General features: G+C 45.5%; 1 protein-coding gene across 3 annotated transcripts in view; it reads right to left on the bottom strand.

The window, feature by feature from the left end:
• The window catches only part of PFKP (phosphofructokinase, platelet), a 58,635-nt gene that overhangs the window by 15,178 nt on the left and 28,634 nt on the right, over positions 1-14,823 (bottom strand). For all 3 annotated transcript variants that reach the window (XM_077303876.1, XM_077303877.1, XM_077303875.1), the window contains 7 exons: positions 14,191-14,283; positions 13,548-13,673; positions 11,756-11,820; positions 10,998-11,067; positions 9,288-9,434; positions 4,895-4,965; positions 4,196-4,283 (listed from right to left, as the gene is read on the bottom strand). In XM_077303876.1, the coding sequence (XP_077159991.1) occupies positions 4,196-4,283; positions 4,895-4,965; positions 9,288-9,434; positions 10,998-11,067; positions 11,756-11,820; positions 13,548-13,673; positions 14,191-14,283 (660 nt within the window). The remainder of the gene's footprint in view (positions 1-4,195; positions 4,284-4,894; positions 4,966-9,287; positions 9,435-10,997; positions 11,068-11,755; positions 11,821-13,547; positions 13,674-14,190; positions 14,284-14,823) is intronic.

Here is a 14,823-nt window from a genome sequence, read left to right as displayed (position 1 = left end):
TGATGAGTGTAAGATTATGATCTTAGAGATCCTGCTTTAAATCCCCACTCTGCCATGGAAATTTGCAGAGTGACTCTTTCTCAACGTATCCTACCTCACAGGGTCACTGTGAGGAGAAAGTGGAAGATCACTATATCAGAGCCCTCAGGAGAGTCAAGGAAATAGTGAGTTTCAACCGAAGATGTTCCTTAAAGATTCTACTTTTTTGTTTTGTTTTTTCTTTTTTCCCCTCACCCCCCCCCCCAGGGGGTGGAAATCTGTTTTCCATAGGGATAGCCTCAGTAGTCCTTTCAATGGAAAAACATTGTGGAATAGATCCATAAATGCCACATTTCAATAGGGAATGAGCACAGATGCTGCAGACCCACAACCTGGACAGCATGCCCAAGGCTCACAGAAGACTGGATTCAAAATACAAAAGGGAACCTGCCTGACCATCCAGTCACTGAAATAGGGATACACATAGCAACTATATAGCCTGATCTGAGCCACTATAGTTGCAATATAAGTTGGGAATAACCAAGTTGCAGACACTAGACCAAAAAGCAGCACATTATAAACATAATAAAAAGCATTATGTAGAAATGCAGGAATGGAAGTAAGAAGCCAGTGCCCTTAAGAGTGATTATGGCCAACCTCGGAAGGATGGATACACACACACTATATATATATATATATATATATCAGCATCTATATATATCTATTTACATTTATACACAAACACAGGTATACAGCAACACTGTCTCTAAGGGTGGCTGCCACTTCATCGATCAGGAATGGTGGATGCCAAACGGAGGCTACACCAAGTGCTCTGCATCATAAATATACAAATACAAAAACAAGATTATTATTATCATCACTGTTTCCCAAACATGGGAACAATAGGATAAGTTTCCAGAAAATATACAAAGGACCCCCAATGCTGGGGCTGCAGATTCCCTGGAGATTAAGTAGAATTTCCATTCGTAGCATCCCCTTACCCTCTATTTTGAGGGGTGCACAGCTGCATTTGAGTGGGCGGGATTGGTTGGTAGATCTGATCAGGATAAAAGAAGATCCTGACTATGGGAACCTGCATGCTTACCATTGCCAATATTTTAGCTGTCAATATGAATTTCTTTATGTGCCCAAGCATCTCATATGTCTGAGCACTAAATGTTTACCATCAAAAGGAAAAAAAAAAACCCCAGGTTTAGACCTTATTCAGGGAACCACGGGGAATGATTAGCCAAGAATGATGATGCATTACAATATAGGCTGGCATTACCGTATTGTGGCTTTTTGCCCCCTTTTCTGAAGCATTCAATTGCCACTCTCCAATTTGAGTTGTACTGCCACTATGCCAGTGGATCCCCTATGTGTCATAAAATATATTTTCCTTCCCTCAGTTTCAAAAAGCGGGGAGGGAGGAAGGTGACAAACAGATCTAATCATTGCTGGTTGTACATCCAAATGATGGAGGTGGCTCTAAGTTAAAACAATCCAAAATAAGAACAGCCCTTTCCTCCTGAGTCTAAACATCCTGTTTTTCTGCTAATGCAGGTGTGAATGCAAGTTTACTCAGGGCCTCTGTAGATAGAAGGCTATAATACCCTTGCTTTTATAATAATCAGTTCTGAGATGATCTCAGATCCTTTGCCAGCAACTGTGTCAAAGATTCACTTGTGGTGGCAGCAGGTAATGGCATCTATATAGCCTTGGACCCCATGTCCAACCTCTTTCCCAATCTTTCCTGGGTGTTGGGAATGTGGGCAGAGCTTACTTGCAGAGCTGACGCTCAAAGTTGGGGACAGGGGGAGAGCACCATTGCCTGTCCCTTGGATTTCCCCACAGTCTGTGGTGACATTTGGCAGTGATGCTCAGTGGCACTGCTGGGCAACGACGATTGGTGCTGATGCTTGGCAGCAGCGCTTGGTGACAATACTATGGAGGCAAGCATGCTCAGGGTCTCATTGTCAGAGAGCTGACAAATTGGTGAGTTGTGTGTCTACACAGCACCCCTTGGCACCAAATTATGACATTTATCATCACATGGAGTCATGACTTACGTGATCAAGGACTCTCAGTGCCAGGCAGCCCTTGGGAATCAGCCAGCAGCAGCAGATCTTGACATCAAGGAAATGGTGCCTGCTGGCATCAAGGAGACAAATCGCCTCTAAATGCGAACGATAAACAGGCTGATGCCGAACTTCTTCTGTCTCCTTCATCGGTGGGCTATGAGAGGCCCTAGAGAGGGCAGATTCCTCCTTCGATTAGGCACCACCGGAACTGGCACTGAGCTCACCTGCAGTGGCTGTTGGCCATAAATCAGCCACTGGGGCTCTCTCTCCTTCATCAGTGGGCTAGATGTGGCCCTAGAGAGGGCAGATTCCTCCTCCAATTAAGCACCACTGAGACTGGCACTGAGCACACCGACAGTGGCTGCTGGCCATAAATCAGCCGCTGGGGCTCTCCTTCACCAGTGGGCAAGATGTGGCCCTAGACAGGGCAGATTCCTCCTTCGATTAGGCACCACTGGGACTGGCCCTGAGCACACCGACAGTGGCTGCTGGCCATAAATCAGCCGCTGGGGCTCTCCTTCTCCAGTGGGCAAGATGTGGCCCTAGACAGGGCAGACTCCTCCTTCGATTAGGCACCACTGGGACTGGCCCTGAGCACACCGACTGTGGCTGCTGGCCATAAATCAGCCGCTGGGGCTCTCCTTCACCAGTGGGGTAGCTGCAGCCCTAGACAGGGCAGACTCCTCCTTCGATTAGGCACCACTGGGACTGGCACTGGGCACACCTGAGGTGGCTGTTGGCCATAAATCAGCCGCCGGCGCTCTCTCTCCTCGCAGGTCTGAGGCGCCGAGGCAGTCTCTCAGAGAGCTTCCAGACAAACTGCTCTTCCTCCCCTCGACTTCCGGGGTGGTTTGGCAGCAAGGCTGAGGCACTGTCCCCTGTCAGAACAGAGGCGAAGGACTCAGCTTTTCATTTGGGGCTATTTCACCCCACTTTATTCTCTCTCTCTCTCTCTCTCTCTTTTTTTTTTTTTTTAAATTATTTAAATTATTTTAATTACTTATTTAAACAAGGCCGCAAATAAATAAAACAGTGGCCCATAGTATCAAAATTCTGAGTCATTCGCCTTCCTTCTGAATCTGAGGTAAAAATTTCTCTTCAGCTTGCTGAACAGTCCTCTCTCAGAGGCGGCAGAAAAAGAACTGAGGGGAGAGTGCTAACCCCTCCCATATCATGTGACTTTGGGCGGGAAAGTCACCCTCTGTAGGGGAGGGGTGAGCACTCTTGGGAGCTTCTAGAATTTTATATGTATAAAAGCTTGCGAGTTCCTCTCCGTGGCAGGCCTGCGATTCCGCAGAACCCATGTGGGACTGCACAGAAGCCACGAAGATGAACACGTGGAGAGCTCTGTTTCTGGAACAATGAGTCATACAAGACTGCTCATTCGAGGGGAGGGAAAGTGGACAGAGAAGTGAGCATCACTTCAAATGGGACAGCAACCATAAGGAACGTGTTCTTCCTGATGCCCCTACACTTCTCCAAGTAACCACACTCATCCTGTTTCATTTATATCAACCCATTTCACAGTTTTGTGTAGTTCAGCTTTAAAAAAAGAAAACCCTTATAATTGGCTTGTTTCCAGCTAGAGTTGCCAGTTCTGGGTTGGGAAATCCCTGGAGACTTTGGGAGTAGAGCCAGGAGTGGGAAGGATTTTGGGGGGGGAGGGACCTCAATGGAGTAAAATGCTATGGAGTCCACCCTCCAACTGATCTCTTTAGTCTGGAGATGAGCTAAATTGCCAGGAGACCCCCAGATCCTACGTGGGGACTGGCATCCCTAGCCAACTAGGAGCTGGAGGAAGGAGGACTTCCCATTTAATGGCAAGGCAACCAGAGATGTTGAGCTCTGCTTGCCTTGCATAGACTACTACTGTAGCTGGTGCTGCCCAAACAGTGACTTCCGCTGCACTAGCTACAGCTGAGACCAGGATATGACTGCAAGGCTGCTTAGAATTCTATCAGGTACACCCTCCCACCCAAGTTTCCATTAAGCAATTCACATGGTAGGACCAGCAGGTCAAAGTCTTTTGCCACTTTACGTGTGAGCCTAGGCATTCTTGACATCACAATCTGTCTATGAATCTGCTAGCAAAGACAGACAGATGGGGGGGGTGTGGACAAAGCAAAGGGTAGTACCTCGAATCCACCGATAATCAGGAAGGCGTTTATGTTGTTAGCACGCATCTGTTCTGCAATCTTCTGCAAATACTTTCCAGGGAGCGTGCTGAAACAGCAGAGGGGAAGACACCTTCAGCAAAGGACTTGACATTTGTGCTGAACGGATGCCGCTTTTCTTTTCATAATTTTAATGTTCAGAAAATTGAAAGAGCCCCATCCCCAATTGAAGGAGCCCCAAACAGCCCCATCCCAGCCCTCTGACGTTACGCTTGATGACGCTGCACTTTATAAAGTGCATTGCCTGACGATCCCTGAGGCAAGACTCTGGCTTCCCTGTTGCCAATTGAGGGAACTCCTTGGGAGATATCAGTGGACTCGCAAAGCTCGTCAGAAAAGGGAAACGTTAATCAGTTCAGTCATTGGGTTGGAGCCTGCCGAACAAGAGGAGAGGCAATCCCCACCTCCTACAGCAGTTCTCCAACTCCCCCCGCCCTTCATATTACTCCTGGGAATCCCTAAGCATTTTGGTACCTTCCAGAGGTGGGGAGGCAGCCACCACCAACCCTAACTTGCCACCACGATAATTTTGTTTTCATCGGCTATAACATATATAGGTCGTATATATTTCCATGCACAAAATTACTGGCCATGAGATACGTCTTGGCCAGTGTTTGTTCAGTTTGCTAGATGATGCATTATGCCCAATTCTGACATTACCGTTTGGTGCCAAGGATTGACCCTCCTTGGCCAGTCCAACCTCCAACATCGCCCCAGGTGATTTCTTTGATCTGTCATTGGAAAGCAAGAGGAGGGAGACTGAATGATTTCCCAAACACTATGCTATCACTTGAAATATACATTGGATATTTCTTCCGTGGATACAAAAAATTCAAGAATCAAACTTTAGACAGTAACCTGTAGGAATGGGCATCAACCGGCTCACGACCCTAAATTCTTCACAAATCCCCCCCCCCAAAAAAACAAACAAATTTTGTGAGAGCCACCTCTCTCAAACATTTTCCAGACCTTTGGTCTTGTTGGCTTGGAGCTGTTTAAACCCAGCCACTGAGCAAGTCAGTCTGGCTGTCAGCTGTTAGGTGTAAATGGCTGGGAAGTATTTAAAAAGTCCATTTTGCGCCCCCCCCCCCGGGTCCCGCCTGGCATCCAGAGGGAAGCAAAACGGTTTGTTGAAATGGCTGCAAGCGAAACCCCGAACCGGAATTATCTGGTTCGTGCCCATCCCTAGTAACCAGACCAATACGTTTTTAGAATCATAGAATCATAGAATCATAGAGTTGGAAGGGGCCATACAGGCCATCTAGTCCAATCCCCTGCTCAACGCAGGATCAGCCCTAAACATCCTAAAGCATCCAAGAAAAGTGTGTATCCAACCTATGCTTGAAGACTTCCAGTGAGGGGGAGCTCACCACCTCCCTAGGCAGCCTATTCCACTGCTGAACTACTCTGACTGTGAAAAACTTTTTCCTGATATCTAGCCTATATCGTTGTACTTGAAGTTCAAACCCATTACTGCGTGTCCTCTCCTCTGCAGCCAACGGAAACAGCATCCTGCCCTCCTCCAAGTGACAACCCTTCAAATACTTAAAGAGGGCTATCATGTCCCCTCTCAACCTCCTTTTCTCCAGGTTGAACATTCCCAAGTCCCTCAACCTATCTTCATAGGGCTTGGTCCCTTGGCCCCAGATCATCTTCGTCGCTCTCCTCTGTACCCTTTCAATTTTATCGACATCCTTCTTGAAGTGAGGCCTCCAGAACTGCACACAGTACTCCAGGTGTGGTTTGACCAGTGCCTTATACAATGGGACTATGACATCTTGTGATTTTGAATTTCAGTTTAGATTGTTTTTCTCAATGCAAATCTGTGTGCTTCCCATGCTCATTGCCTGCACATTTTTAGGAAGCAGAGTTTCTATGGCGTATGGGTAGAACAGCACAAATTCATCAAAAAGAGGCAGGGGAGATCAGTAGAGAAGCTGGAGATGTCATGGCCAAGAATGAATTGCTCTGTAGAAAGGGTGGGATTAAAATAAATGTGAGAGGTATTTATAGAAAGAAGTGATAAAGTTAGACTTGAAGCCACGAAATTTAAAAAAAAATCTGAAGTCAACTGCTGGGAACTATAGTTCGTTTGGTCCCTTGAGATAAATATGGGTCTTTTTGTATTATGATATTTCCATCCATGCATGTTTTTATTGTGATAACTTAGGGTTCTAAATATGGTTGCACTGTATGAACCGCTTGTCCCCTTGGGACAGAAATGCAACATACAGATGGACTGAACTTCAGGAGATGTGTGGTGTTTATGAAGGCCACATTCTTCTTCTCTAAACGTCAAATATAGAAAGATCTCATTCCAACCAGTTCCAATGGGCCCACTCTCCCATCCATAGAATCATAGAATAATAGTTGGAAGGGACCTCATGGGTCATCTAGTCCAATCCCCTGCACTATGCAGGACACTCACATCCCAATCGCTCATCTACTGTAACCTGCCACCCCTTTGCCTTCACAGAATCAGCCTCTCCGTCAGATGGCTATCTAGCCTCTGTTTAAAAAGGTCCAAAGATGGAGAACCCACCACCTCCCAAGGAAGCCTGTTCCACTGAGAAACCGCTCTGTCAGGAACTTCTTCCGGAGGTTTAAGATGGAATCCACAATTCTTGCTGTTGTCCTGAGGGGAGGGAGACCTCGCCATGTTGTTAGCTTAACATGTAAAGTTTTTAGTGAGTTACAATTTGCCCCAGTGGGGGGAAAACAAACATACAGGTGCTGATATCCATTCTTGCCCAATGGGGCAAAAAGCATCTTCCCAAGCCTATATCAGGGCGAAAAAATGGAGTGGAAGGGATAGTTGAAATCCTTCTCTCCTTATCCAGTGGTCCTGATAAGAATTGGGACCTCTCTACATTTTATCTAGTTGAGCTCTAAGTAATGGAACTATTGGGGGGGGGGGGAGTCTGTGATGATCTGATAAGCTTTAATGTAAAAGAATCCTCTGGGAAAGAGGGGCACAAACCATACTCAAAGTTGCCAGTTCTGGGTTGGGAAATACCTGGCAATTTGGGGGTGAAACCTGAGCAGGGCGGTGTTTGGGCAGGGGGGGATTTTAATGGGGCACAATGCCACAAAGTCTATTGTCCAAAGCAGCCATTTTCTTCAAATTTTCCAGAATTTTCCAGAGATCAGTTGTAATCCCAGGAGATTTCCAGTTTCCACCTGGAGATTAGCAACTCTACAATGGATCACAGGTAGTGAAGGGTGACCTCCCCGCTTGTTTTTAAGTAGCAACCCATGGGGGAGAGAGAGAAATACCATTGTAAACGCCCAACTTGACTAGAGATGAATTTCAGTTTCCCTTAATATTCCTGCCCTTTTCATGCTATCCACTCAAAGGAATGGAATCCTGTAATTTTGCACTTTGTCACAAGGTGATAAGAAGGAGGCCAAGACCCCCTGACAAATGCTGAAGGAGCTGAGAAGGAGGACCGGACATTCTTCGGAACTGTATATAAAACAGACTAATAAGCATACCACAACAGAAGCCTCGGGATAAAGCATACTACAACCAAGTATCTCCAACAATAGGCACTTCCTTAAGGAGAGGACAAAAGTCAACTGTTACAACAGTTTTATGGCAGCTGCCTTTCATCCTCTCCTTATCTCTAGACCCTTTACACTCCTGCAGCTATTTTCATTCCGGCAGGCAGCCAAACACAGCCTGCACCGAGGTCTCCTGAAAGCTGCCCTCAGAACAAATCACGCGGAATCTGATAGGAAAACAATTCTCAAGAGGGATCCAGGACCGGAGAATCTTTTTATAAACACAGCCTTCTCTTTGACAAAAATGCTGGTGGTATATTTAGAAGTAATATGGAAGCAGCAGCTGCAGTGCAAACAAAGACGATTCGGGATCCAGAAGAATAACAAGATTTAAATGGTTCAATAAAGGCTTTGCAAAGTAGCCTAGCCTACTTTTTAATATATTTAGATATTTTAATATATTTATTTATATTTCCATTTGTTAACCCCGCTGGCTTGCGGCAGTTTACAGTAAAAACAGTCAAACATGAGACCCACCTAAAAATGCAAAGTACAAAATACCGAATACTGGCAGCAAAATCCAGTATCTCCTCCCCTCCCCACCTGCCCAAGTCTGATAGGAACAACACAGAAGGGGTAACTTCTGCCCAGATGTCCTGGCCTCAACCAAATGCCTGGCGGAAGAGCTCCGTCTTACACGCCCTGTTGAACTGTGATAGCAGTCAATTGTTTGGGACTCAAGTTTGCCAGGGATGTGTAGAAAATTACTGAGGAAATGTCACTACTTTTTAAGGGTCTCCCTAAAAGTTCTGTTTTTGATTTAAGTGTTATTTCTGGAGTCACTCTTCTTTTGACATCAGGCTGTATTGCTGGAAGCACAGGATCTAGAGCAAGGGAAGTTATAATTCCACTCTATTCCGCATTGGTTCAGCCCCATTTGGAATATTGAGTCCAGTTCTGGGGGCTGCAGTTCATGAAGGACATGGGCAAGTCGGAACATGTTAAGAGAAGGGCGTCTAGGATGGCGGAGGGTTTGGAATCCATGCCTTACAGAGAAAGATTGAGGGAGTGGGTTATGTGTAACATGGAGAAGAGGAGGGCAAGGGCTGTTTACAAATAGAGCAAGCTGCCTCAGAGGGTGGTGGAGTCTCCTTCATTGAAAGGGCTTAGAAGGAGACTGGATGAGAATCTGTCAGGAGAATGTGATTTTTAAGTCCCCGAGAAGGTGGTGAGATGGACTGGATGGTCTCTTCCAGCTCTGTGTGATTCTGATTTTAATTCTATCTGTACTAAACTAGATTTTAGTGGTGGGGATTTCATTCATTCATTCATTCATTCATTCATTCATTCATTCATTTTTGCACTTATATACCCCTGTTCCCGACTGGGCTTACGGCGGTTTATAAGATAAAAAGATAAAAATACAATAAAACCCCATAATTCCCCTTAATAACACTTTTTTTAACGCTTTTGAGGATTCTGATGGGGGGGGGAAACGAGAGGCAGAAACATTTTTGGCAAATAAACAGAATCGAGAATATTGACTTGCCTGCCCTTTGGAAAAGCCTTCGAATCCATCCGTGACGGCAAACATAGTATGGCCCTCAGTTATGCCGATTCTTACAGCCGCCCGAACAGCAGCGTTCATCCCGGCTGCCGGAGCGCCCACGTTGAAAATGGCTATGTTGAAGTTAGTCTGCAAGACAAGGAGGAAAAGATCCTTAAGTCATGTAACAAACACTGCAGGGCGTAAGAACAGGATTGTGCTCGGGGGGGGAAACTCAAGACCAAAAGATACAAAGCGATCCATACGGCAATGCATGGATTTTTAATGTACACAATTCACACTTTATGAACATTACTGCAAACCAACTGTGTCTCTTACCGTATTTATACCGCATATATGGCATGAGAATCGAAATATAATATTGTTGACCGGCTATCTGAAAGTTGTGCTCACACCACGTTATTTTGAAAAACAGAAACGGGAAGGAACAAACAAAAATGTTACGTAGGAATCTCAGAATTGAATTTAGTTTTTGACAAAGGGTAAGAGACACAGAGGAGTGGATCAAGAGAAAGCACAGTATATGCCTTACCTTCTGAAGGGGACCGGGTCTCACACAATAGACCCATACAGCGATTCGCAAATGCTAAGTGCTTTTAATACTGATGTAATTTTATAACTATTATATATTATTATTATTATTATCATATTTTTATCGGAGCCTTTTTGATGTGACTTTTTGACCTAGGCTGGGCCCGGACAACTGAACGAGCCAGCCTCCTTGGCATGCACTGAGGCTGGGATCTTGGCCTTACCCGCCTCACTGGGCACACTGCCAAATACCAAGAGACAGGAGGGAAGCAGGGAAGGAAACAGGGAGGGAAGGAAGGTGGTGCTGAGGGGGGGCGGTGGAGAGGAATAAAACTGTGTGCACTGTGCAAGGTGAGCTCCTTGGAGGAAGGGCAGAGTGAAAACCATTAAATGCATGTGGGAGGAGCATATCTGTGTTGTTCCATTGCAGCCCAGTTCTCTCTAGGCATCTTTCATGGACTGCAAGTGCTGCTAAGTGCAAAGGATTGCTTCCCTCTTAATAGTTGACTAGATGGTGGAATTTGACCAGGTGGAAGGAGAGGCTGCACCTGTTGAGATCAGCTAGGCAATTAGTAAAGGCAAAAGACACACCTGTTTCTGTTGCCTCAAGTTCTTTGAGGCAGTTGGAGGTGGAAGCAAAGCCACAGAGCACTAGAAATTGATATGAGTGTATCTTTAAACTCAAGATGGGAATAACTGCAAAGAAAGTATAATTATGGCCTAGCCCTGATCAGCTTGTGTTTTATACTTCCCTTTTTCTTTCTTGCTTGCTTGCTTGATTTCCTTCTCCCTCCCTCTCTATTTCTTTCTCTCTCTTTCTTTCTTCCTGCTCTTCTTTTTCCTTCCTTCTTCCCTTCTTTTTCATCCTCCTCTGTCTTTCTTCCTTCTTTGTTTTTTTTCTTTTTCTTTCCAGCTGTTTTCGTCAGAGGAACTGGTGCCTGGAGATCAGATGTTATACTGGAAGATCTCCAGGCCTCCACCTGGACTTTGGCAACCAGGTCTTCCCCTCCTCCCTCCCCCCCTCCCCCAGCCATGAAGTTCCATAGATTTTTTTCCCCAAATGCTGCTCATTTTGGCTTGCTAAGTGAACAATTGTGAAAGCCATAAATCCTATGAGTGTTAGGAATGAAGCAGATGACTGGACAATCATTCAGTACATACCTTAGGAAGCTCTGAGGCTGGTTTCTTGTTAGACAATAGCTTGTAAGTGTTCAAGTTATTCTCAAAACTCCTATAAAAGAAAAGGAAAAGGATGCTAAATAAAAAAGTCAAGTTTCATTTGTAAGGAAAAGAAGCAAGGAGCTCCCATGTATATTTTATGTATTCTTGCCATAGCACATACAGGAATGTGCACGCACACAGAAATGGACCATTTTGGATTTGGCCCAAACTGATTTGGGCCAAATCTGAATCACTTTTTCAGATCTGGCCAAATTTGAATAGTATCAGAGGTGGTCTGTACATGCTTCCCCGTCCCAAGCAGCAGAGATCAGCAAAGAGTAGAGAGTGATCGCCATACAGTGGATATGTCATGATCTGCTGTTCAGCATAAAGTGCCCTTCAAATGCCTCCCCCTGCCTTTACAGGCAGTGGATAAGACAGGGGGAGGCATTTAAAGGGTGTATAAACATGCACACCCCCAGCCTTCTCAGCCATTGGAAAGCATCTCTGTGCCTGAGAAGATTGGCAGGAGGCATTTAAAGGGAACAAAATAGTGCACTCCCCCCCTGCATTTTCTGGCAGCAGAGAGGTTCTCGCTGCCAAAGAAAGTGTGGGGGGGAGGCATTTAAAGACTCCACTATGCAGCTGATGTTTTAAAAATTCTACATAAGCAAAGAAAAAAATGAATAGGATATTAAAATGTAGACGGCAACAAAGTATAGTCTCTGCTAGTCCACTTATGAAGAACATGACCGTACCTTCCACGGAGCTGCACAGCCTCGAGAAATTTCCTTCCATCCATGGCTTTCTGCACTTCTTGGGTCTTTTGAAATTGAACAAAGGATAGAGATTTTCAAACATCAGGAATGAATGGTTTATTACCGTCCAAGGCCGGGACAAAAATCATTACCAGAAATGGTACATCAAAGTTATGTAAATGATATTAAACTAAGCAAATATGAACCGTTAGGCTAACACAAAACTAGGGTATACTCCCACAGAGGCACAGAGTTGGACTACTTTAATCCATGATCCAAGGCTCATGGCCCAAAAGGAAAAAGGAAATATATGATTTCTTGGATCTACCTGGAAGTTCAGAAAGAACCGGTGTCATGAAATCACGTCTAAGATCACAGTAAAAAGGGCAGTGAAATAAATACACCTCACCGTTTCAACTTTTCCACTACCTTGTACGTTGCAGCCCCATATCCCCCAATTTCCAGACATTAATAAATTAGGCTTTCTAACACATTCCAAGACTACAACAGTTCAGAATAGCCCAAGGTGACATTGGTGCCAATGCTAGTCACAAGGTTAGAAGGCTAAACCCGAGTTATTTCAGTGGGATTTTAAGCCGTCTGACCCTGTGCAGCCCAGCAAGAGTTGTCTGATTGTGTTACTGGCGGATCAGACTGCCAGTAAGTTTCACAGGTCACATGATTCACTGTTTATTGTGTTAATTTATTGCACTGAGTTGTTTGGATCCGATGCCTGAGACAGGCAGGAGAATTTGGAAACAGAAATCAACAGGGGAAGAGGAAATCTTTCAGGGGGCCCTTGGTATCATGGCATGCATTACCGGACTGTGCCATACAGAACACCCCATTTCCATAAAGGGCTTTCTAACAGCCAGGATCTTTTTTTCCCTGGTGTGTGCTGGAAAGGGACAATCTACCGCATGTTGTGCATTCACTGAAGAACAAGCTATAAGTGTGTTGAGAAGAGAATCTGCTCATCATCACAGGTTTATTCACTGGGGTTCACTTCCAGGAAGGTGTTTTTAGGATTTGACTGTAGGACAATTGCCTCCAGTATACAGCCTGAGTCCCGGGCCACCTTTAAGGCCGGCACAGTTTATGGGTACTAGCTTCTGTGTGCAGACACACTTGTTCAGACAACACAGTGACCTGAATCTACCAGCAGTATAATTAGTGGACTACTATTATGTTCTAAATCACCCGGATTATGTTCTGAGTCACCTGGATTACAAACAGCAATGGATCCCAGCTACTATGACTGAAAGCATAATCAGAGTTCATTGTGCTAAAGGAAGATGAGCTTTTTGGTCCTCTCTCTGCTGTGCTCTAAGTCAGGGGTAGTCAACTTGTGGTCCTCCAGATGTTCATGGACTACAATTCCCATGAGGCCCTGCCAGCGTTTGCTGGCAGGGGCTCATGGGAATTGTAGTCCATGACCATCTGGAGGACCACAGGTTGACTACCCCTGCTCTAAGTAATAACTGGCCATGGATTATTACTGACAGAATAGGGTTGATGATGAAGAAGGAGAAGATCTGGGTTTTTTATTCCCCGCTTTTCACTACCCAAAGGAGTTCCAAAGCAGCTTACAATCGCCTTCTCTTCCTCTCCCCACAACAGGCATCCTGTAAACTAGGTGGGCTGAGAGAGCTCTGTGACTGGCCCAAGGCCACTAAACTGGCCGCCTGTGGAGGAGTGAGGAATCAAACCCAGTTCTCCATATAAGAGTCTGTCACTCTTAAATGCTACACCATGCTGGCTTCCGTAAAACGGCTCCCTTTTAGCAACTCACCATCTGAACGCACTCCATTAAAGGCAGGCGGACAGCTTGGTTTCCGGACAGGGACACAACGCATGCCGGAGTTTTCGGCGTAGCCTCTAGGAGGGCCAGGACAGCCTCCACACCCATGCGGCTTGCCTGAGAAATGAGACAGACAGTCACAAAACTTTAAATATACAAGGGTATGCTGACTTGGACACCACCACCCTCGTGCCACCTGCTTATTATTTTTTTAATCACCATGATTAAATTAGCACTAATGCAGAAACAGAACACAGCGATTGCTAGATTTCCCCCTCTTCTCAAGGGAGGGAAGCGATCCAGCATGCTGAAGTTGATTGCAGCCATTTTGGGCTGACAGCAGGGCATGCACACGCATCTGCTGTCAGCCTACAATGGCTGCCACCCGAACCCCTGAACCAGATAAAGGTTCATGAAATGTTTGGGGGAGGTGCCCAAACTTTGGTTCGCGACACACAAACTAGGGCTTTTTAATGCAAAAAATTGGTTTGTGTCCCGATCTCTGCCATACAGCAGATGGGTACTCTTTTTTTTTAACTTTCCAACAAGTTACGTGAGACCAATTAAGGGCTGCAAAACTCAACCGCCTGTCACTCTTGTGGCCTTCTGAAATGGACTGGTTGCATTTGCTCACCAAAATCCTATCAAAAGCCGACGGGGTCCCTCCTCTTTGAACATGGCCCAGGATAGTTACACGAGTATCGAACCCCAGCCGTTGCACTACAAGCTGCAAAAGAGAACAAAATCCTGGTTAAAGAAAGGGAACAGATTTATGAACAGCACCAGCTCTGCTCAAACTAACATATTATTGTGCAGAGACAGTGGAAATCCTAGGACAGCAAGGGGAGAGCCAGCATGGTGTAGTGCTTACGAGCAGCGGACTCCAATCTGGAGAACAGGGTTTGATTCCCTGCTCAACCTCCACATGCAGCCAGCTGGCTGACAGTTCTCAGAGAGCTGTTTCAGAGCAGTTCTATGAGAGCTTTCCCAGCACCACCTACCTCACAGGCGGGGGGAAGGAAGGGAAATGTGTTTGTAAGTTGCTTTGGGACTTCTTTGGGTAGTCTTCTTTTTCTAACCTAAACCTTTGAAAATGCTTATGATAATTCACACCAACCCTCATAGTTCTAAGGTAGCTAACCTAGGACTATTCTACATACACATACACACATATACACACACACACACAGACACACAGAGAGAGAGAGAGAGAGAGAGAGAGAGAGAGAGAGAGAGATGATGTGCGGTAGATCTTCCAGGTAGACCC

The sequence above is a fragment of the Paroedura picta genome, chromosome 11 (assembly GCF_049243985.1).
Source record: "Paroedura picta isolate Pp20150507F chromosome 11, Ppicta_v3.0, whole genome shotgun sequence".
NCBI lineage: Eukaryota > Metazoa > Chordata > Lepidosauria > Squamata > Gekkonidae > Paroedura > Paroedura picta.
The sequence above is the reverse complement of the archived record's forward strand: the minus strand, read 5'-3'. Positions and strand labels throughout refer to the sequence as shown.